Below are 23,260 nucleotides of genomic sequence, written 5' to 3'. Positions count from 1 at the left end.
CGTTGTATTGAAGCTCATTTCATCAGCTGCTCCAACAACAGTGGATCTTGATTTTATTAATATACATTAATTAGAATATAGTTACACTTTTCCTATTACGTGTTGTCTTGTAATTAGTTAATGGACTGTAGACACTGTTATTGTCAAGCGATGCGATGGCGACGCGATAACGATGCAGAATCATATGTGAACGGATTGAGAAGTCTTTATTGTAAATTGAGTCGCTTTCATTAATGAAGAAAGTGCAAATGAAACGAGTCTCCGGAGCTTGTCTAAGCGTTGCGACTGGTAATAGATATTATCCGACTTCAAGGGTGTAATCGTTAAACTATAATGGAACACTTAGCTGTGTTAAAAGTTATTCTACATTGTCATTTGTTCTATTTATTTTATTATTCTAAATAAAACCAGTTACGCTGTAATGAAATGTTTAAGGAAAGCAAACGACGACGTTACTCTTATGAGAGCCATCTGTAGGCAAATCCACAGTCTGTAGTCAGCTGGGCGATGTGGTCGCAATATCAAGTCGAATTAGGAGAGCTGTTTCCTGGAAGTAACAAGAAGACGAACATTCATTATCAATTTATGTTCTATTATTTCAGCTAAAGAATCTAAGAAACAATGTAAATAACAGTATTGATTAGTAATAATTTAATTGGAAATATATCCATGTAACTAAAATTAAACTACCAATATCAATCACTTTGTCCTTTAAAAAGCAGTATACATTATAACCTAACCTAATGTATCATTATATGAGTTTGATTTTACGGATTCATCGGAGTCCATTAACTCCAAGATCTGTATCGTAATGTACCGCGAGGCGCGTTACGAACAAACGAACTAATGTACTCGCGTTCACGCTAAGCGCCGCTCGATAAACCGCTTCTACAGCTAACTTGTGGACGAGGTTTGTTATCAGAATCATTACTAATATGCTCAGATTATGAAACAGACTTACTAACTAAGTTAAGATAAATAAGGTTACTAATTTTATAACTAATTAAATAAAATGATACTGTATAACTATTTCGACGAATTTGTCATAATTTGTTACATGATGCTACCCATAACAATAATAAGCAGAGAAAGTTAAAGAAACACCCCTCTCTTTATTGCAGTACAAATGCTGCCTATTTCAAATTTTGGGTACCCTTCTTCATTTATCGCTCGTGTTTAAATACTTCGCACTTAAGATCTTTCAACGCGTTTTATTTTAACTGATACTCTTTGTTAAATAATTGTAACAAAATTACATATGTCTAGCAGCGCTATCTGTTGTCATTCCTAAGTTAGTGAATGTATTCCGTTTAGAGAATGAATGTATGTGAATGATTGAAATAAATAGTTTAGTTGATTCAAAACCAGCAAAGCGTTTTATTAGGTTATGGGCCCAGCGTTCGCAAAAAAAAAAAAAGTTTTGAGTGATCTATCTGTGCAGTTAGTATAAAAATGTCGACGAACTATTTAGCAAATATCCCGAAGTGCTTCGCGGCGGAAAATGTACTAGTACTACTACTACTACTGTACTAGAAGGCATGGCGGACGCTATCAAGGCGCCATTAGCAGAAACGGCTCGTAGCTCGACTTTGCTTTTGCCTTCATATAGATTCAGAAAGCAAACGATATGAAGGCAAAAGCAAAACTAGTGTTAACAATCGACACTTCTTTATATGTCCATATCAAGCAATGTGCAACGACGTATGAATTATGGAGATCCTTAAAGAATATGTTCGACAATTCTGGATATTCACGTAGAATCAGTTTGCTTAGAAACCTCATCAGTATACGCCTAGAAGACTGCGATTCGATGACCAGCTATGTAAGCCAGCTTATGGAAACCGCACAGAAACTGCAAGGGACTGGTTTCGAAATAAATGACCAGTGGATCGCATCATTAATTTTAGCCGGGTTACCTGAGAAATTTGAGCCTATGATAATGGCAATAGAACATTCAGGTATCAACATGAGCGCGGACGCTATTAAAACAAAATTATTGGATACGAGTATAGAAGTGAAACCGGAAGGTGCATTTATTGCGAAAAAGCATTTTCAAAGTCATAAATATGGCGGCAGCGGCAACAGAATGCACGGAAACAGAACGAATCCGTCAATTGCCAATGTCAGTGATGGCGGCAATAATGGTGCTTCGGTGAGAAATAAAATAATTCGTTCTTATAAGTGCAAACAGACTGGACATTTTAACACAACATAAACGTTAACAATGTTTTGTATGTACCTAACCTGACGACCAATTTTCTAGTAGTAGTAGTAGTAGAGTAGAATTATTGCCAACGGCAATATATGATACCTCTTTGGTTTTTAAAATTAATAGGAAACAGGTTCGGTATGACGATGTAAACAATGCTATGTCCGATATAGTACATGGGTTTAGCGTAAATAATCTTCGACTGAATAATAAAAAACTAAAATTGTAAAATTTAGCACACCAAATGTGCAAAATGTAAAACCCGATGTACTTATCAATGGGGAATCGATGGATCCAGTTGAAACAACTGAATTTCTTGGCCTTACTCTTGATGCCAAGTTACAGTGGCTCCCCCATATAAAAGGATTGGCGGGTAGACTGAGTTCTGCGGCATAAAAAAATTAGATTATTTACTGATATTTTAGTTACTTTCACAGTATAATGTCCTACGGTATTATGCTTTGGGGTAACGCAGCCGCTATCCAAACTATATTTGTGCTGCAGAAGAGGACTATTCGCGCAATCTATAACCTAGGAGCCAAGGAATCATTAAGGTATAGATTTAAAGAAATTAAGATATTGACTGTTGCTTCTCAATACATATTTTGTAATGTTTTGTATGTACGGAAAAATATTAATGTTTTTATGAGAAAATGTGATTCTCATAACATTGGTACAAGGAACAAACACAATCTTGTTACTTCTGTTACTCGACTGCATAGAGTCAGTAACTCTTTTGTGGGGCAATGTATACGCTTCTACAACAGGATCCCGGAAAGCGTTCAAAATGCTTCTGTTGCCAAATTTAAAAAAAATGTTAAGGAACGCTTATGTGCAAAAGGTTAGTATACAATTAGCGAGTTTATGTTTGATAGCACACCATGGGAATGAAACGATCGCCTCCAAAAAAAAAAGACCCGCTGAGTTTCTTTCGCCGGTTCTTATCAGGTCAGGGTGTTCCTTTTTCCGAACCGGTGGTAGTGTTTATTTGACAATCAATAAGTAAGTGTAATGCTTCTATATTTAATAAAGGAATTTGAGTTTGAGTTTGAATAGAGTAGAATTTCACAAAAATGGATGTTCAATATATAACTCACAGAATGAATGTAATGGTGTAGCAGCATTGAAAAATGATGTATACAAATTACATGTGAAAACTGAGGTAACATTTGCAGAATCAGTGAATGTATCAAGCTCAACATGACACAGGCGACTTGCACATTTAAATGCCACTGATATGCAGAAATTGAAGAATGGAGCAGTTGAAGGTGTTAGCTTCAGTGACAAGTGTGACATCAGCAAGAATAGTTGCACAGTTTGCTGTGAAGGAAAACAAACAAGACTTCCATTTCCTCACAGTGCAACCAAGACTAGTGGAGTCCTGGATTTGGTCCATACAGACTTATGTGGACCAATAGAGATCCTGTCACTAGGTAAAGCTAGATACTTCGTATTGTTTGTCGATGACTTTAGCAGGATGTGCACTGTCTATTTTCTACGAGAGAAGAATGAAACCTTCAAATATTTTAAACAATATAAACAGTTTGTGGAGACTCAACAATCAAAACGGATTAAAATCCTAAGGTCTGATAATGGAGGTGAATTCTGTTCCAAGGAATGGAGAACTACTTAAGACAGTGTGGCATAGTACATCAAAAAACAAATAGTTACACCCCGGAGCAGAATGGATTAGGTCAATGATATAACAGATGCATAGTTGAAAAAGCTCGCTGTCTCCTATTTGATGCCCAATTTCTGAAGAACCTGTGGGCAGAGGCCGTACATACGACAGTGTACATACTAAATCGTGTACCAGCTGCAGGTATAGGTAACAAGAAATGGGACAAGAAAGCGAAGAAAATGTTCCTAGTTGGATATTCTGAGAATATCAAGGGCTATCGCTTATATGATCCAGCAGCACGAGATGTTATTACAGCCAGAGATGTCGTGGTCATGAAGAACACAGATGACAGCTCAGCGACAACGATCACCATTGATCTCATCAATGGTGATGGTTGTCGCAGACCACCTGAAGAAGCAGAAGAGGATCACGACTCTGTAAGTGAGGAACAGGATACCAGTGACAACCCGATGGATGAGACATTCATACCGAATGAATCTTCGGATGAAACTGATGATAGTTACTGGGATACTTTATCACCAGATGACCTGGATCTCCTCCCCACACAATGTGACACTAATTTGCCTGAAAAACGTGTGAGACGCAAACCAGACTATTATAATGTTGCAAGCATGTGTGTGGAAATAGTGGGTGAAGAGCTGACTACTAGTGATGTGTTAAATAGTTCGGAAAAAGAACAATGGCAGCGTGCAATAAGGGAAGAGTTAAAATCTTTTAGTGATGATGACACTTGGGAGCTAGTGGATAGGCCAAAAGACAAAACTGTGGTCAAAGCTAAGTAGGTGTTTAAAAAGGAACTTAACAGTGATGGTGAGGTGCGCTACAGGGCCAGGCTTGTGGCCAAAGGTTTTACCCAGAAAAAAGGTATTGACTTTGATGAGACTTTTTGCCAGTTTTAAGATATTCTACATTTAGATTGTTATTAGCTTTAAGTGTTCAATTAGATTTATGTATGAAGCATCTTGATGTTCCAACAGCATTTCTAAATGGAGTTTTAAAAGAAACCGTGTACATGGAAGTACCAGAATGTTCAGAATTTAATAAATGTATAATGTTGTCTTAAATTTTCGCGATTACACATTGAAATAAAACTAGCTATAACGGATTTGAATCGCGTATATTAATTATTTTTAAGCGCTATCTGTTGTCATTACTAAGTTAGTGAATGTATTCTGTTTAGGGAATGAATGTATGTGAATAGTTGAAATAAATAGTTTAGTTGATTCAAAACCAGCAAAGAGTTTTATTACTCTTTTCCTGAACATACAGAGATATCTCAGAAACGACATAAAATTGTACAGCGGCAACGAACATCCGGTGGCGCAAGTGCAGGCGCATCAATGTCAAAGTCAGAAATGTTTATTCTAAATGGTAGGGTTACACTTGCTTAATGACGGGCTAAAATATAAAATTCGGAAACTAACATATGTGACTTCAGATGGACTGGCGAAAGTCAGGGTTTTTTTTTTTTAAATTTAAATATGGAACGGTATTAACGATGTTCATTCATAGATTTCAGCCATGAAATGCAATTCAGTGGGCTTAGTGCTGCAACTGTCGCGCTTAATTGGGATAGCGCCCTATGTGCACGGCTCAAAATACCGAGTATCTCGAGTTATCGACATCTGTGGAAAAGTTGTATTGACATGCGTCTGTAAGAAAAAGTTATTTTATAATTAATTATATTAAATCAAAATGTTTATTAACAGAGATTAGTTTTCAATTATTATTGAACGTAAATAGCACCACCTGCTTTGAAGCACTAAGTACTAACTAAGATTCATTAAGAGCAAATAAGTGAATATGGAGAGTTGAAACCAACGATGTATCGCTATAGCATTGCGATGTGATGTTATTCTAGGCTCTGAGAGCTACAGTATTACCATTTCAACTCATTTTACAAGCTTCACTATTTTCTGAAGAGGAAAATACGATATCTTTTCCTTGATTTCATCTATAACGCCTCATCATTTGCATCAATGCGTTTACTGTAAATAACATTGCAGGTATAGTGTCGCCCATTAGTGCGATTTTTAACACATTCTTTAAACATGAACGTCTGGATCTGACCTTGGATATAACTCACGTCGCTTCTCGAGTGCTGACTGCCATAATAGTTCTCACGGGGACGTTCACCGCGGCGGGCAGAATTACGCGCATAAGTGAGATCCTGAAACAACTCGAGCAGGTAATCCTCATGCATCGTTGAACTGTAACGCAGACGTGTCTCGGTATCGCTTCTTTTGTATGAGTTATGTGCAAAATACTTTATTATAATTGTTGATTAACATTGATTTCATTACACATCATAAAGACACAATATAAATTTATGAGTGAAAGTAAAAGTTGTATTAGATGTTTGGTATTGTTTCAGATCGACTTGAATGTTCATCTTCGCCGCAAAACATCGGTCAATCGGAGATTGTACTTCATAGGATGGACATACGTCACAACGTCATTCCTCTTACGGCTCTCACTCATGATACACGTTATCGTCACAGATCATAGCTGTAAGTATCCAAAGCTTTAATACGAGTGTAGATGCAACGAAACGATTCAATTTCCAACGTGCTAGAAAGAGATAGCATGTATTCTTTATGTCAAATTTATCTTCAAAATAAAATCCTGCGTAGGTTGTAATCAAGTGACGGTTTGATGGAATATCAATAATATTGTTAAATAACTCAAAATCATGGACATGGAATTTTTGACATATTTTCACAGCTGTTTGTGGTATTTCAACTAACGGAAATCCTTGTTTCTTTCTTCAACATTTCAGATATTTTCTTTCCACTACTTAATCTACTAGAATACCTGATAACAATGGTTTTGGAATTGCAATTAATAACATTAGCTGCAAGAGTGCTGTTGACATTGGAAATGATCAACGTAAACTTGGAAGATCTGATCCCGAAGAAATATTCAATCTGTCAGTATCTGCTCGAAGGCTTTATGTGTACACCAATTTCAATACACTATGCATAATAAGCGATATGAGTATACGAGTATACCTATTACACTTATCAACACATAGTCTTGCTTAAAGTATACTTCGTCGAAAGTAAATTTTAAGTATCTTCTTCTTTATAAAACTGCTAAATCCCTGGTCAGTATAGCAGCCAGGTATTTGAGAGGTTTTGCTACCTCGACCACAATACACAAAATTTAATTTTAGGAATGCATTCAGTACCTCGTTATGAATGACTCTGTAATGAAGTAAATCTTCATCCAAAAATAAATAATTTCCTTAAAGGCAACTTCTTTTAGGCACGCCGGACACAAAGCCCACTATCCCGAGAGTTGTGTGGGAAAATATAAGCGACTTTAAAATAAATACTGTGAAATCTAACAAGAAATCAAATGAATGTAGCACAGGCGCCAAAGATAAATGTGATGTTGGTAAGATAATACGTCAAATTGAAATAATTATATTTTTGACAATCTATGTTCAAGTAATTGTGAATTGTGAATAACAATTAGACCTTTTTATGTTAACTAGTACATTGCGATATTTAAATGATAGAATCACACTTTATGAATGTTTAATATGTACTGGGTAGGCCCCAGTCACTCATCAGATATACTACTCAGTATTGTTGTTCCGGTTTGAAGGGTGTGTGAGCCAATGTAACTGAAACATTGGCGATGTAAGGAATGGTACCACAAAAAATCATATCAAGAGTCATATTAGGTTAAGGCTATTTGAGGCAGCACTTTTGATGTAGCTATCAAGCCGGAAGTCAAATCTAACCAAGGTAATGTTGATTGCACAACTTGGTTCTCATCAGCGATATATATTTTGTGATGGACAAGCAGTTAGAACACGTGAATTTGAACGATTATAGGTTTAAACCCTATTAGAACTACATAATTTTCATTCTTCATCTTGGATTCAATTTATTAGTGTTATCAAAATTAGTTGTTTTTCCAGATTTATTAGATGCAAACGCTGCATTAACGATTCGTCAGTTGGCTTTGAATTATTTCGATATATGTGAAATAGTGAGAGCGATCACGAACAAAGAAGGACTCCTGATAATTTTGATGTTTTTATATCATATGGTGCACTTGGAAGGTAGCTGTTATAAAGTTATACTTGGGATTTCAGGTTTTGAAGGTAATATTCCAATTTTTGAATTTGATCACAGCGACCGATGAAAGTCATCACTTTGAAATTCTTATAACATTTGCGATGCCAGGCCATGAACTATTAAACGATGATTCACTTCAGACTCATTTTCTAGTTCAGTTCAACTTTATGCGATCTTGATTCAACTTATCTTACATTTTTGTTTCAAAGTTGACGATAGTCGTCAACTTTATACCGAGCAGATAAAAATAGTATTTAATGAGATAGTGTAGCTCTAAACAAAAACTGGTTGATTTTGTTTGTGTCGTGATACGTATAGTATCGTCAAGCCATCTATAGAAATGGGATCGATCCACGAAGGCTTAAAGATACTCGTAGTCGCAGGATTCATATTATATTTATCTTTCTCCAAAAATTGCGTTACCAATGTTCAATCTCATACCCATATTCAATTATGTAGAATTTATTTTGCGACCGTTGATTACCTTTATAACTTACATGTAACGTTTTGTATTATTTTTCAGGTAAATATTACCTGCTTTTACCTTTCATCACTCGTAGTATCATAGACGTAATCGCATTGATACTTTGTACGGAACCATTTCATCAGACACATGTGCAGGTAATCCAACTACTTTTTATAGTTTCATGAGGATTCCATTAAGTTCTGTGGCTAATTCATCATCATAATCAATTTGCATTAGTATTTTACGGTATTTCTAATTAGAGATAATATTAAGTTTATTTATAATATAATGTTTATTTTTAATGCAATGTTTATTTAAGAACCGATGGTAGAGGTCATATTATTTCATTTCCTTATTACTATTTTTAAAACAGATGGATCGGACACATTTGAATATCAATTATCTAAAATGTCAAAGACGTGAGAACGAGGAAGTCAGCAACGAGCTGGAGACGTTCCTGCGTCTGCTGCTGCTGAACAAAACGACGTATTCGCCGCTGAGATTGTGCACTTTGGCCAGGCCGCTGGTTGTTAAGGTTTCAACTATTTTTTCAGTAATGGCAAAGTTATACTAAAATCTTGAAGTGAGGACACTTAGATAAAAACAAACATATTATTTCTGTACATTGAACTTAGATGACAGTAATAATATCAACTATCTATCTATCTATATAATAACCAAAGACAATATATACAGGGTTATTGGTAATTCGACATATTCCCGTTAGGAGTTGATAGAAGTGACTTTTTGCAACAATTTTAGCCCCCATATATATGGAACAAAAATGTACCATTTTATCACATTTTTAGCTTATTTCAAAATTCGTCAAAAATGCAAATTCAATAATTTATTTTAAAAAAAAAAGTTTCAATAAAAATCTTTTTTCTTCTGTTTTATAAAAAAATTGAAACTCTGGATATTTTTGTCAATATTTAAACAATAAGTATCCGTCCAAATTAAAAATGCGAGACGAAAAGAGAGATTATTTCAATATTTCACCACCACCACCACACCACAGCCCACCCCAAAGCCTAGGCGTTTCCTGAATGAGAAAACGCCTAGCATCACACGTCCATAGCCTGAGGAAAATTCAAAAATGACAGCGTATTAGGACTGCGACACAGCCGATACAAAATTTCCGTCTTCCCTAGTGAAACCTTCGGCCTTTTCCCGATTCTGTTTAGCCGATAAACATGATCACAGAAGGAGATTATCTGACAAGATTATACGGAACAGGAAATGCATTGCAAGTGGTCAACATCTCCGAATCTGGAGGTCGGGTTAAGCTAAACCAAATGTGTGATTAAATCGCTGCACGTAAAAAGCCACTGATTGAAATAAAATCTGAATTCGACTTCAAACTGGTTCGAAGCGGGAGAATTCAGATGTACTCGCTTCGGCAGTACATATACTAAAAATTGGAACGATACTGAGAAGATTAGTATGGCCCCTGCACAAGGACACGCAAAATCGTGAAGCGTTGCTTATTTTTTTTGTCCGACCTAACAAATGTCGCGGGTTCGATTCCTGTATTTTTGACCTAAACTTGTACTAAATGAACAAAGTTACACTTTGATTCAACGTTCGAATGTCTTCGATTGAGGTTGTGTTTACTATTGCGATTAAATACTACGATTTGATGAATTAAAACGACACCTGGCTTGTAAACGGGTTTTCGTTATCTCTGACGCGTAACATCTGGTAGCATTCAGACTTTATTTCAATTTATCTATCTCTATGTTAAATAACATGTACTAACTAACTTCATCATTGATTCATCATCGGCGAGCGTAAACTAATACATCTCCATTTCATTATTTACAGATCTTTGGCAGTCTCGTGACGTATCTTGTTATAATATTGACATACGGGCCTGAAATGAGCCAACCTACGCTTGCAATTAATAACAAGAAATCATTCGCTTAGTTATCATATTTACCTAAAGCAATACCATCAATTGACACTACAAATAATGCTTTTGATAAAACGTATAAACTCGCACAATTTTAATTCGTCATATAAGCACTTTAAGTTGATGTGAACATTAAATGATTTGCGTGACGTTCTGATTTTGATTTCCCACCCTTATGTAAGCCTATGGATGTGATGTTTTATTTTACAATAACCGTTTAATACTAACATTACAAATGTAAAATGATGAAATTTTGTATTAGCAAACTGAAACTCCAAGAATGACCCTTAAAACGCGAGCATGCATGCATGAAGTGTATGTATATGTATGTTCTTAATATGAAAAACGTACATAACAAATAAAACTTGAAAAATTCGAGTGAGTATTTATTTACAGCATACGCTTATCAGATGTAGTGTTAGAATCTACCGAGTGTGTATGTACAGATACAACCTTATACATCCAGACAGTTATTCTTTGTATGCTATGTATGTACGGGCGAATGAGCGATAGCTTTGCTTCCAATGGAGGCAAAACATTTTAGTTGTACTTTGATCAGAGCTGAGATGGCCCAGTGGTTGGAACCCGGCAAGTTTCGGGTTAAAACTCATTCAAGCATTTATATGTGCTTAATTTGTGTTTATAATTCATCTCGTGCTTGGCAGTGAAGGAAAACATCGCGAGGAAACCTACATATGTCTAATTTAATCGAGATTGTGACACAAGTGTATTCCACCGACCCGCATTGGAACAGCGTGGTGGAATATGTTCCAAACCCTCTCCTTGTTGAGAGAGGAGGCCTTACCGCAGCAGTGGGAAATTTATAACAACAAAACTTTAATATAATCATTTTACTGGTAGGAAACATTTTAGAGTTAAATTTCGTACTGTATGTCATATATATATACAGTCATGGCGTGTAAAAATACATCATTGAATACCTTTAAAAAAAATCGAATAATCGTGCAATGTATAGCAATAGTAAATATTATAAATATTACCTATAATAATTATACCGTTCTGACATTATAATATCCCTTATCAGCCTTACGACATACATTACACATACATTAGTGCCTCCAATAATTCATAGATCTGTATCAAACACCATTACCAAGCAATGGATTTTTAAACACTTCTTGGTAACTGCTTTCGACTACCAGACTGTGTCTTTTTAAATAAAATCCATCACTAGCTACACTTGCAAATGGACCACGTGATAGGCAATGGTCACCACCGCCCACAGACGATGGTGTAGTGAAAAATCTTAGGCAGTCCTTTCGCTGCCAGTACACAAACAACAAAACCACAGTTGCAGGAAGTTACACCACCAAGTGTATTGGTTGTATAAAAAAATTCTCACTGTATTGTTTAAACAATGTAAGTATGACTTCGTAATAAGATAACTCCGTAACTTTTTCATTGGTGTGTGACGTCATCTAATAAGTCAAATTACTCTTTTAAGAATAAAACCACTGTATTAGAGCCAAATACTTCAAACGAGAATAACCTAGCACTGACTTACAAATATATTCTAAACTACGCAGGCAAATTATGACACTGATTGAATTTTTAATAGATTATAACCATGGAGCACAAGTTACTGGGCTTATTGCTGCAAATGTCGCGCTTACTTGGTATAGCGCCCTTTATTCGCGGACCTGACTACCGAGTATCTCGAGCCATTGACATCTGTGGAAAAATTGCTTTGACATGCATAAGTAAGAACATATGTCTTGATAAGTTTTGTCTAGCAGAGCCTAATAATCACAATAACACTTACAATCTAAGACGCCAGACGCCTTTTTGGTATTGTTGATGGTCGACGTTTGTGGATTATACGTCGTAACTATAACTTACGATTATATGTGTCGTTTCGTATTAAAGTAAAGATATTGTGTCAACATTAATATAGTAAGGTTTTGTTTTTGACCGATTATTACTAAAGTGTGAAGTTTTAATTCAATGAAAAAGCCTTTTACACTTTCTAACATACAATCTGTACTGTGTACCAAAATTAATCACAAGCTGTATTTGTTAGCTGTCACCCAGGTCCAAGGACATTTATTTTTAAGGCTTAATTGAGTTCATAGTCGATTCCATGTCGGTAGAGATTGTTGTCAAAATATTTTCAATTAATATATTAATATTACTGAGCCTCTTGTGTTCCATAAAATACAAGCATTATTAAATTTTTTTAGGCATAATGGTGGCTGTTTCTGTAATTTGTAAAGTAATTAATAACAAAGAAACTATGTTAATAACTATCGATATAATTGACATTACATCTAGACTGTGGCTTTCACTCATTGTGCTCATAGCGACACTTACCGCATCTGGAAGAATGACACGCATAAGTGAGATCTTGAAGCAACTAGATCAGGTAATCTATGCATGTAATTAAGCTGTAGAGCAGATTTGTCCTCGTCCGCTAAAAAGGTGGACCAAATTTCAAAAAAACAATTTAATAACTTTCCGTTTTTTTTGTATTTAAGGCAATTTTACAGCATTTTTCACGAACGCAAAAAATTCCCATTTTTTTTGTGGACGCAATGAAATAAATCATGTTTAAATGTCCCGAAACGTATATTTTAAACTAAAAAAATTTTGGAGTTATTAATATGTTATGATGTCATTTCAGATCGACCGAAATATTTCACGTCGTCGAAAGCCATCGGGCAATCGGAAAATTGTAATCTTAATGAGCCTGTATATCACGAGTTCGATTTTGTTACGGGTTAATCATTTCGTCGACATTGTATTTATTTTAAACGAGTGTACGTATCAACTTGCTGCAAACCTAAACACACTCTTACCACTCAAAAAAGTTAACTGCATAAAAGGGCTTTGCCCATTTGAATACTGGTCTTATTTATCAATTCATCCACGCTAGTAGTATCAATCCATCGACCGTTTAAGCGACTCTCTTTAAATTTTTATTTGTGTTTGATTTTTTAATTTTTATAAAGAGCTTCTCTGGCAAACAGGTCGAATGACATATTCCAAACCCTTCGACTCATTTAATAAGTTATTACTGAGACCACAAATGTAATTTTTTCATCATTGAGCAATCATCGTTTACACTGCAAAGCGAGTCCCAGTCTACAAAGATTAACGATCATGTATCACCGAAGATAAGAGAGAGAAATAAGATGATGGATTCTTCTAGTACCTACACTCCGAAAATAAACACACAATAAGCAACATTCAATAAATATTTGACATAAATATTTTTAATTAAACAAAATATAGAAATTTAAAGCCTCGCGAATATAAGTAATTTTGGTAACCCACGCTTATGTTTCAGTTAATTAAAATTTTCAATATTTCAGATTTTTTCTTACCATTGATATCGGTTATTGCATACCAGATTACAATTTTGCTGGAAGCGCAAATAATAACATTAGCTGGACGAGTCCTCGCGACGTTGGAGACGATCAATGACAATTTGGAAGATCTGATCCCGGGGAAATATCCGACATGTCAGTATATGATGGCTTCGTTTGTTTTTTTATTTTAAATGACCGACTTACTCGACAAAACGATTCTAATTAATTGTACTTAGTTCAAGTAAGGACTAATAACTAAGATGCTTTAAAAATCATGGCCAAGGTATCTCCTTCAATCATAAATAAGGCGGTACAGTTCGGTGGATAAGTATATCTCAGATTACATCGGTCGGTTTCCGATTTTATTTCGATTCGACTATTCCTCACAAAAGTTAACAATAGCATAATCATTGCTAAGTCGCAATTCTAATTAGTTATATCGCTTATGATACGATTTCCGTTATATTCCGATCCAACTACGACCACACCGCAGATGGATCTTTGCGTCAGTAGAATTGGCAAACGGCTGAATAAAGGATGACGTTTTCATTCGATTGCAGCGTGTTATTGGTATTGGCGCCTTATTAATAACATCGCTTCAGATTATGTGGTCCCGTATATCATTAGCTGGACCAATGTAATTAAACAATCTTGTATTAATTATCAAAATTCGATTAACACAACCAATAGAAATAGCTGCTTTCGACGCTATTCATCGCTATAGATTCCCAGTTAATTCCCGAGAAAGCAAATCGACGTGTCAAATTGATGAATATATTAGGTCATATGATATTACGCGTTGTTACGTTTGTGTAAAGATCATATTCACAAAAGAAATAAATGTTGATAATTTGGGATGGCGTACTTAATTCGTCACATAACAGTGCTATTCAATATTAGTGTTCATTGATTACTTTAGATAATGTGTAAATGCGTGATTATTTTTATATGTCATGATTGTTGTTATGACTTTGCTACGTTTATATATACAAGCAAAATTTCTTCCAGCAATACCGGATACCAAGCCGACTGTCCCGAGAGCTGCGTGGGAAAACATTCAAACGATTCCTGTCAGACTTCACAGGACAAATATTTGTCCCAGAGATGTGCAAGACAAATGTAACGTCGGTAAGATTATTATATAATTATATTATATAAACATTTATTTGATTCAATTATACTGTTTATGGTTTATATTAAATAAATATATCTTGAAAAGCGTGTGGCGAGGTTGAGAGTTTAACCATGTTTTGTGTATCTGATATTTACTTGGTGGTAGGGCTTTGTGCAAGCCTGTCTGGGTAGGTACCACCCCCTCATCAGTTATTCTACCGCCAAACAACAGTACTTGGTATTGTTGTGTTCCGGTTTGAAGGGTGAGTGAGCCAGTGTAACTACAGGCACAAGGGACATAATATCTTAGTTCCCAAGGTTGGTGGCGCATTGACGATTTAAGGAATACTTAATATTTCTTACAGCGTCATTGTCTATGGGTAATGGTGACCACTTACCATCAGGTGGCCCATATGCTCGTCCGTCAACCCATACCATAAAAAAATACCTATAGAGATTTATATTCGTCGTAATCTTTTTTATATAGATTTTCATTTCTTAATAACATGCTATTACTTTGACGTCATAGAGATTGATATGATATACGATAGCTGTGAATAGCTACAGTGAATTGATTTTATGTAGAATGATTAATATAATAGAATGATAAATTAAGTGCTATTATTGACAATCCAGTTTGGATACACAACTTATTGGTTTTAAATTAATTTATATTTTTCCATGTACATCTTACAAAAAAAACAACATATTATTAACCTTCAGAAGCTGGGGTGACTTCTTCTCCTGGCGATTGTGTGACTCTTAATAATATAGAAAAAGAAATATTTAGATCAAATTAGGCTGCAGATACATTGGATCGAACTTCAAACAATTAATATGATAAGTAGAGGGTACCAATTCAACCGTCATCTTGGTGACCTGAATGGTAAGTCGGTCTGACGGTAAGCGGTCACCAAATTGAAGTAGTAAGGATTATTAATTATATCTTGTAATACCAATGCGTGACCAACATTGGGAACTCAGATGTTAGACACAAACCGATAACTTCCACTTGAAGTATTGCTTTTATTGACTTATTATCATTTACGAGATTTAAATTTGACTCTACAGTGTAACTGAGAACGTTTTTCTTTAACAGATGCGCCGGAATCAAACGTTGCATTAACGCTTCGTCGGCTGGCTATTCATTACTTCGATATATGTGAAATAGTTCGGACGATCACAAAGTTCGAGGGGTTTCTGATGATCCTGACTATCTTACACCACATGCTGAACTTGGAATGTAGCTGGTTTCAGATTATAATCGGGGTCAAAAATTTGAACAGTAACGTTATTTTGTTGCCTATACTATATATGAATTTCCTTGTATTTTTGTGTCTTGAAAATCTCGAGAATAAATCTTAAGCAATTCCCTATTTATTCTTCAATCCGACACCTCACTAATAAAAACTAGTGATAGCCCCTGAATGTTTTATTATGATATGGCAAGTGGTCACAGCCGTCGTCATATATAACAGCGCTGTAAGAAAAATTAAACATCCATTTCATATTCAAGGCACCACCAACCTAAGGAGCAAAGATGTTATTCTCTTGTGCCTGCAGTACAAATTGCTTCCGAAGTAGACCAGGTCCACCATAAGTGTGACTCGCGCTGGAAGGTATCTTTATCCTGAGAACCTCGAAAAGACTTCGAAGTCGACAGAGGTGGACCTACCGTCGGAAGGTCACGATGTGTCTGTGACCCCGATAAGACGGGTACTGCTGGTTTTTTAGCGAGTATTTCGGTGCTTTCAGCGCTGACGAACCCCACATCATGAGGAGAAGACGTAAAGCGTCTACTCTAAGATTATATTGCTCTAGAAATAATATTTATATTTTATACTAAGCTACTTTTTGCATGTCAATTTTATTATTACAGGTTATAGTATTGTTCTAAATGTCGTTATTCGGACCGCAATTCACGGAGCTGCATTTATTCTTTGTACGGAAACATTTCACCAGACACATGTGCAGGTATTCCACATACAGCGACTTTTACTGTAAATATTTTTGAAGATATTACATATTTAAATGCAGAGACAGCGGTTTTTATTCAAAAAACCTGTGAACGCTGTATAAATAGAAACCATATGTATGTTTCGTCTTCGAATTGTACCCAACAGATGGAACGGACACACTTGACCGTCAACTTCCTGAAATGTCAAATACATGACAACAAGGAAGTCAGCAACGAGCTGGAGACGTTCCTGCGTCTGCTGCTGCTGAACAAAACGACGTATTCGCCGCTGAGTGTGTGCACTTTGTCGAGGTCGTTGATTGTCAAGGTAACAAAGCTATACAAATCATTAGTTCTATGAGTATATATTCTTATGTAATCTTTTTATGGAACTTTTATACACTTGTGCACAAATCTCAAATTAAAATAAAACTTTCTGAAGTAATTACTATGTAGGCACCAATTAGTACAGTGCGGGAATGTTGATGCTGCACTTAAAAGGTAGAAAATTTTTCTCATATTTTACTCACCGTGTTGGATATTAAAGTCTTCACAGAAGTATTAAAGGGCGTAAGTGATACACGTGGTTGTACAGCACACATAGATTAACTTCTAGGTAATCTGCACAACTCAATCCGTTACTACGTTTGCGTACGGAAACTTTTTATTCCACAAAATAAAATGATTATTAATAAACTAAATTCAGATCACTGTGGACAACAGGCTTTATTTAATTTTCATATTAATAAAATAAGCAATTGTGAAAAAATAATGTTTGTTCCTTTGACCAGAAGTCGTATTGAGAAGTTTAGAAGTAATATTATGGCCAATCTCCTTCACCTAACTCTTAGTGATAATCCCAACGTTTTGTATAATAACCTATTTAAATTAATTAGAAACAAGTTTAATGCAATATTCACTTCTAAAACAGTTAATACAAAAAACTTTTTGAAATTCAATGATTGGGCTACTATTGGAATTCATAAAAGTAGGCAACGAATGTACGAGCTTTATAATGAAAGGACGTACAATCATAGTGCCACTTTTGCCAACTATGTAAGTAACTATTCAAAATTATTTAGAAAAGTGTGCTTTCTGGCTAAGTCTTTAAATATAAAAAATAGAATTAAGAATGCACATAACAAAATAAAAATGACCTGGAAAGTTATAAATTGTGAAACTGGTAGAAGTGGTAATCGGAGCTCCGAATTAAACTTAAATTATAATAATAAAGTCATAAATAGTGAACGGGAAGTTGCTTCAGTTTTTGAACAATTTTTTGCTGACATACCAGTTTCTACAACTAGGTTACTTATTTCTTCTCCAGCTGTTGCCGAATCATTGATGAAAGAAAATGTACGAGAATGCAAATCAAAATTTAATTTTACCCCTGTAAACACCAATATCATAATTTGTGCATTTAAATCATTAGACATTAAGAAAACTGCTGATCTATAGGGTATTTCTGTAAAGGTGATAAACTCAATTATTGATGTGATTGCACCTTATCTTGCAATAATATTCAATGATTGTGTTCAGCGTGGTATATTTCCTGACCTGATGAAACATAGTAAAGTCATTCCAATATTTAAATCTGGTAGCACTTCAAATCCTAATAACTATAGGCCTATCTCAATATTACCTACCCTCAGCAAAATATTTGAAAAAATTATTTTAAATCAATTATTAGCATATTTCAATAGACACAATCTGCTTCACAGAAAACAATTTGGATTCATGAGGGGTCGCTCGACTACCGACGCAGGTATCGAACTTATAAAAAATATCTATGAGGCCTGGGAGGGGTCGCAGGATGCCTTGGGGATTTTCTGCGACTTATCCAAAGCCTTTGATTGTGTTCAGCATGAAACTCTGGTCAGGAAACTATATCACTACGGAATTAGAGAATGTGCACTCGACCTTCTGACTTCCTATCTTAACAATAGAATTCAGAGGGTTGACGTTAAAGGGACAAGGTCTCCTGGGGTCTCAGTTGGTATGGGGGTCCCACAAGGATCAATTCTTGGACGTTTTCTATTCCTCATATACATAAATGACTTGCCCTTTCTTGTTGGGAACAAACATGATATAGTATTGTTTGCTGATGACACCTCTTTGGTTTTTAAAATTAATAGGAAACAGGTTCAGTATGACGATGTAAACAATGCTATGTCCGATATAGTACATTGGTTTAGCGTAAATAATCTTAGACTGAATAATAAAAAAACTAAAATTGTAAAATTTAGCACACCAAATGTGCAAAATGTAAAACCCGATGTACTTATTAATGGGGAATCGATGGATCCAGTTGAAACAACTGAATTTCTTGGCCTTACTCTTGATGCCAAGTTACAGTGGCTCCCCCACATAAACGGATTGGCGGGTAGACTGAGTTCTGCGGGATTTGCGGTCAAAAAAATTAGATTACTTACTGATGTTGATACGGCTCGACTAGTATATTTTAGTTACTTTCACAGTATAATGTCCTACGGTATTATGCTTTGGGGTAACGCAGCCGCTATCCAAACTATATTTGTGCTGCAGAAGAGGGCTATTCGCGCAATCTATAACCTAGGAGCCAAGGAATCATTAAGGCATAGATTTAAAGAAATTAAGATATTGACTGTTGCTTCTCAATACATATTTTGTAATGTTTTGTATGTACGGAAAAATATTAATGTTTTTATGAGAAAATGTGATTCTCATAACATTGGTACAAGGAACAAACACAATCTTGTTACTCCTGTTACTCGACTGCATAGAGTCAGTAACTCTTTTGTGGGGCAATGTATATGCTTCTACAACAGGATCCCAGAAAGCGTTCAAAATGCTTCTGTTGCCAAATTTAAAAAAATTGTTAAGGAACGCTTGTGTGCAAAAGGTTACTATACAATTAGCGAGTTTATGTTTGATAGTACACCTTGGGAATGAAACGATCGCCTCCTGGCTATTTCTAATCATATACTACTATGTACCTTATAAATTTGACAAAAAAAAAAATAACAGAAAAAAAAGACCCGCTGAGTTTCTTTCGCTGTTTAGCTGTTTGCTGCTTTTAGTGTTTATTTGACAATCAATAAGTAAGTGTAATGCTTTTATATTGAATAAAGGAATTTGAGTTTGAGTTTGAGTTTGAGTTTGTCTCGTCCTGCGGAGTAGAAGATCCTTCCTGGATCATGATGGGGTTCTTAAAAAGTCCTCCTAAAGTTTTTATCCAGAGAATAGCAGATATCATTACGCAGGTCAAAATCTGATAACCTACTTTCCTCGTGGTAAACATCTACAGGCCCAAAGGCATAAAGGCAAATTAGTTGCGAAATTCGAGTAGAATTGAGCGCTGAGCATCTCTAACTTACACTCCACTCAAGGAACACATTGATGACGTACTAACCAACTTCGGCCATGATAATGATTCTCAAGGGAGACGAGAAAGTTAAATATGTGGGATAAATAATAGTGCGGGTGAGCGTGAGTGTGACTACCACTTAATCTAACTCGTCCGGTAAAGATTCTGGTGCAGCTACAGGACGTCTAGTGATCTATCTGAACTCAATACGACACTCATTGATTGTGATTGTGATGACAATTCGCCATAAATATGACTCTCATTGATACCGTATTTGTCCGTTTACAGATCTTCGGCTGCCTCGTGACGTATCTCGTTATAATAATGACATACGGAGTGGAAGTGAACGACCCCACACTTGTCCTCGCTAACCGGAAAGCATTCACTTGATTCATTCACTTTCAATAAAATGATAGAAAATAATATGACAAAACTTCTTCGCACGGTGTTTGCTTTGTGTTGCACTTTTGTTTATTTTAACTTTTGGAACTGATTTTTGGGATTTGTTAATTTTAATTTATTAATTTAATACAAGTATTTGAGTGTAACGTTTTATTTTATATAATAGTCGTGAAAATTATAAAAGCAATTTATTCCAAATGTGTATAAATATTAGTCAGTGCCATATTTTATAAGTTTTGGGTATATTTATAATAACTGCTTGATATAGATCAGGTAAAAATGTTAGACCCTGAGGCCTAGAAGCCTAGGTTAGTCACAAAAACCATGAGAGGTTAAGCGCTATTATTAGAAAAAGGGGTTGCATCCCCTTCTGAGTATATATGATCACAGATCTGTCTTTTGTTTGCAAATTATAAACTTGTATGCATACGTTTGAAAAGTATCATATTTTAGTTACTAAGCACAGCACATATCATATATAAAATCGGTCCTAGTACTGGTCCCTATGGACTCACCTTTGCATATGATCTGTGATTTTAGTTTCTTGTCTGTTGTTATTAATTATTGTTGTTATTTTTTCTGTAAAATAATATTATTATTATAAGGATTAAATCAAATAAAGTTATATTTCAATTTGAAGGTTTCTATGATGACAATCTATTTTTCTGAAAAAGTTTAGACAAATTTCATAGAAATTCTGCCAAATGTGTATTCCACCAAACCGCTTTGGAACAGCGTGGTGGAATATGTTCCAAAACTTTCTCCTCAAAGGGAGACGATTCCTTTAGCCCAGCAGTGGGAATTTACAGACTGTTGTTACAAATAATCAAATTTGACATATAATCGACGTGATAACGTTAGTCAGCTTGAATGAGGTCTATGCTATTTATATGTAAGGCTGCTGTCGATAGCTTGGCAGTACAGATTTTTTAAAGCTATAGTTTAGCGGACATATAGCCCACCTGATATTAAATGGTCACCACCACCCAAAGTTAATGGCACTGTAAGAAACATTAATCATTCCTTACTTATCTAATAGGCCACCAAGGTTGGGAAATAAGATTTTATGTCCCTTGTGTCTGTAGTTACACTGGCTCACTCACCAAATCAGAACACAACAACTCTAAGTGCTGTTGTTTGGTGGTAGAATATCTGATGAGTGGGTACCTATCCAGATGGGCTTGAACAAAGCTCTACCACCAAGAAGAATTTAATTCATATTGTTACTTTAAATATGTAATATAATACGCGTATGTTGTCTATACTTATAATAAATCTGTAGAGATGTCAATTCTGTACATGAAATATTTTTCCAAAATAACTATCAGAGGTTGAAAAGGGGTCGATACTGATGGCATAAATGCAATCAGTAAAATTTTTGTCTGTCTGTCTGTCTGTCCGTATAACCGTTATAGAAACAAAAACTACTCGACGGATTTTAACGAAACTTGGTACAATTATTTTTCATACTCCTGAGCTGGTTATAGTATACTTTTCATCACGCTACAGTCAATAGGAGCAGAGCAGTGAAGGGAAATGTTAGAAAACGGGAGAATTTACTCCATATTTTAAGCTTCCGTCGCGTGTACAACCTTAATGGTTAAAGCTACATAGAAATTGTGTATTACGGAAATGTTCTCCTTAAAATTATGTAAAAAATATCCCATGATAGCCTTTGTCTATCTTTTATGGTTGACTCACAATAACACGTGTCACTCCTAATAGCTTAGTAGTTCGAAGCTGATTTCTGATTCTGATTATATTTGTCTGTTCCTGCGTGTATAACACTTGCAATCATCCCAAATTAAAAAAGTTAACAGTATTAACTATTCCATAAAAAAGAAGCATAGAAATCGGTACAGAAACACCACAGTTATACATGAAATACGCTAATAATAGAGCTTTCGCACGTGAATACTAAATCTATACCCTCTAGAGTCTGTCTGTACATTTATTTTTGTCGTATTTCGTCATAAGTATTCTTTTTATGATTGACTGACATAATTTTTACCGTTTTAGACATTTTTGTCTGTCTGTATGTTCTGCTATAACTATAAAACAGATGCACCGTGCATCTTTATAAAATGGGTATACAGGAAAAACATGTGCTTGCGCAAATGATGTGTGGATGTGTTTGTATGTGTGTCGTCGATATGCTCAGAAACTATTTGATCGATCATTAAGATTAAATGAATAAAGAGATTATGCTGTCCCCATTGATGTAACTCACTCACATCTACACCGTTCAACCGATTGTAATGAAAATGAGTACGTACAAGTATTTTTATAACGGAGAAAGTGATTATTTTATCCGTATCATTAAAAATAACCAACAGATGGCCCTTACGAGTATCACGATGCATTTGCCTATGCCGATCAACCGATATTTATAAAATATGAAATAAATAAATAAAATTTTAACAAAAAGAAAAACCGATTTCAAACAAAACACTATTTTAAAACAAATGAATATGCACGAAAAAGTAATAAAAATAATTGCGTATTCAACATATTTTTTAGAGTCTTCCTAAGTTAAATGAAATGAAAAATATTAGACTACTTAAAAGTCGATTAACGATTATATCATGTAGTTATAGTTATTGGTATATTTGGAGCCGGTGTCAGCCACGGTGCCCTTGCCCCAACAATCAAAAGAAAGAAGCGATACGAGCCCCTTGATTGATCCAGTATATTATTGTGTAAAAGGTCATTTGTAAAAAACATATTTGTTAAAGTATTCTCGTATTGTTTTTTGATAGATATACTGTAGGGTTTTATTGGCTGACACCGACT

The 23,260-nt window shown here is 35.2% G+C and overlaps 2 protein-coding genes and 1 non-coding gene across 3 annotated transcripts; all 3 read left to right on the top strand.

The window, feature by feature from the left end:
- The first annotated feature begins 5,372 nt into the window (after positions 1 to 5,372).
- On the top strand, positions 5,373 to 10,334 carry LOC124534204. Its single transcript, XM_047109914.1, has 6 exons — positions 5,373 to 5,505; positions 5,858 to 6,039; positions 6,226 to 6,361; positions 8,466 to 8,563; positions 8,782 to 8,943; positions 10,233 to 10,334. Exons 1-6 carry the CDS (start codon positions 5,373 to 5,375, stop codon positions 10,332 to 10,334), a joined length of 813 nt encoding a protein of 270 aa, XP_046965870.1.
- LOC124534513 lies at positions 9,796 to 9,900 on the top strand. Its single transcript, XR_006966744.1, has one exon. It is a non-coding gene; the product is annotated as a U6 spliceosomal RNA (small nuclear RNA).
- Positions 10,335 to 11,908: 1,574 nt separating the features above from the next.
- Positions 11,909 to 20,455, top strand: LOC124534203. The gene is made up of 7 exons (XM_047109913.1): positions 11,909 to 12,041; positions 13,653 to 13,802; positions 14,658 to 14,777; positions 15,862 to 16,005; positions 16,326 to 16,381; positions 16,886 to 17,047; positions 20,354 to 20,455. The coding sequence occupies exons 1-7, from the start codon at positions 11,909 to 11,911 to the stop codon at positions 20,453 to 20,455; spliced, it is 867 nt and encodes a 288-aa protein (XP_046965869.1).
- Positions 20,456 to 23,260: the final 2,805 nt, after the last annotated feature.

The sequence above is a fragment of the Vanessa cardui genome, chromosome 12 (genome assembly GCF_905220365.1).
Source record: "Vanessa cardui chromosome 12, ilVanCard2.1, whole genome shotgun sequence".
Classification (NCBI taxonomy): domain Eukaryota; kingdom Metazoa; phylum Arthropoda; class Insecta; order Lepidoptera; family Nymphalidae; genus Vanessa; species Vanessa cardui.
This window is presented reverse-complemented; position numbering and strand designations above follow the sequence as displayed.

Excerpts from the sequence above, each read along its gene's own strand:
- LOC124534203 (XM_047109913.1), top strand. The coding sequence starts at position 11,909 with ATGGAGCACAAGTTACTGGGCTTATTGCTGCAAATGTCGCGCTTACTT. Across the intron at positions 13,803-14,657 it reads CCCGGGGAAATATCCGACAT|CAATACCGGATACCAAGCCG; the intron begins GTCAGTATATGA and ends AATTTCTTCCAG. Across the intron at positions 16,006-16,325 it reads CCACATGCTGAACTTGGAAT|TACAAATTGCTTCCGAAGTA; the intron begins GTAGCTGGTTTC and ends TTGTGCCTGCAG.
- LOC124534204 (XM_047109914.1), top strand. The coding sequence starts at position 5,373 with ATGAAATGCAATTCAGTGGGCTTAGTGCTGCAACTGTCGCGCTTAATT. Across the intron at positions 6,040-6,225 it reads TCCTGAAACAACTCGAGCAG|ATCGACTTGAATGTTCATCT; the intron begins GTAATCCTCATG and ends GTATTGTTTCAG. Across the intron at positions 8,944-10,232 it reads CCAGGCCGCTGGTTGTTAAG|ATCTTTGGCAGTCTCGTGAC; the intron begins GTTTCAACTATT and ends CATTATTTACAG.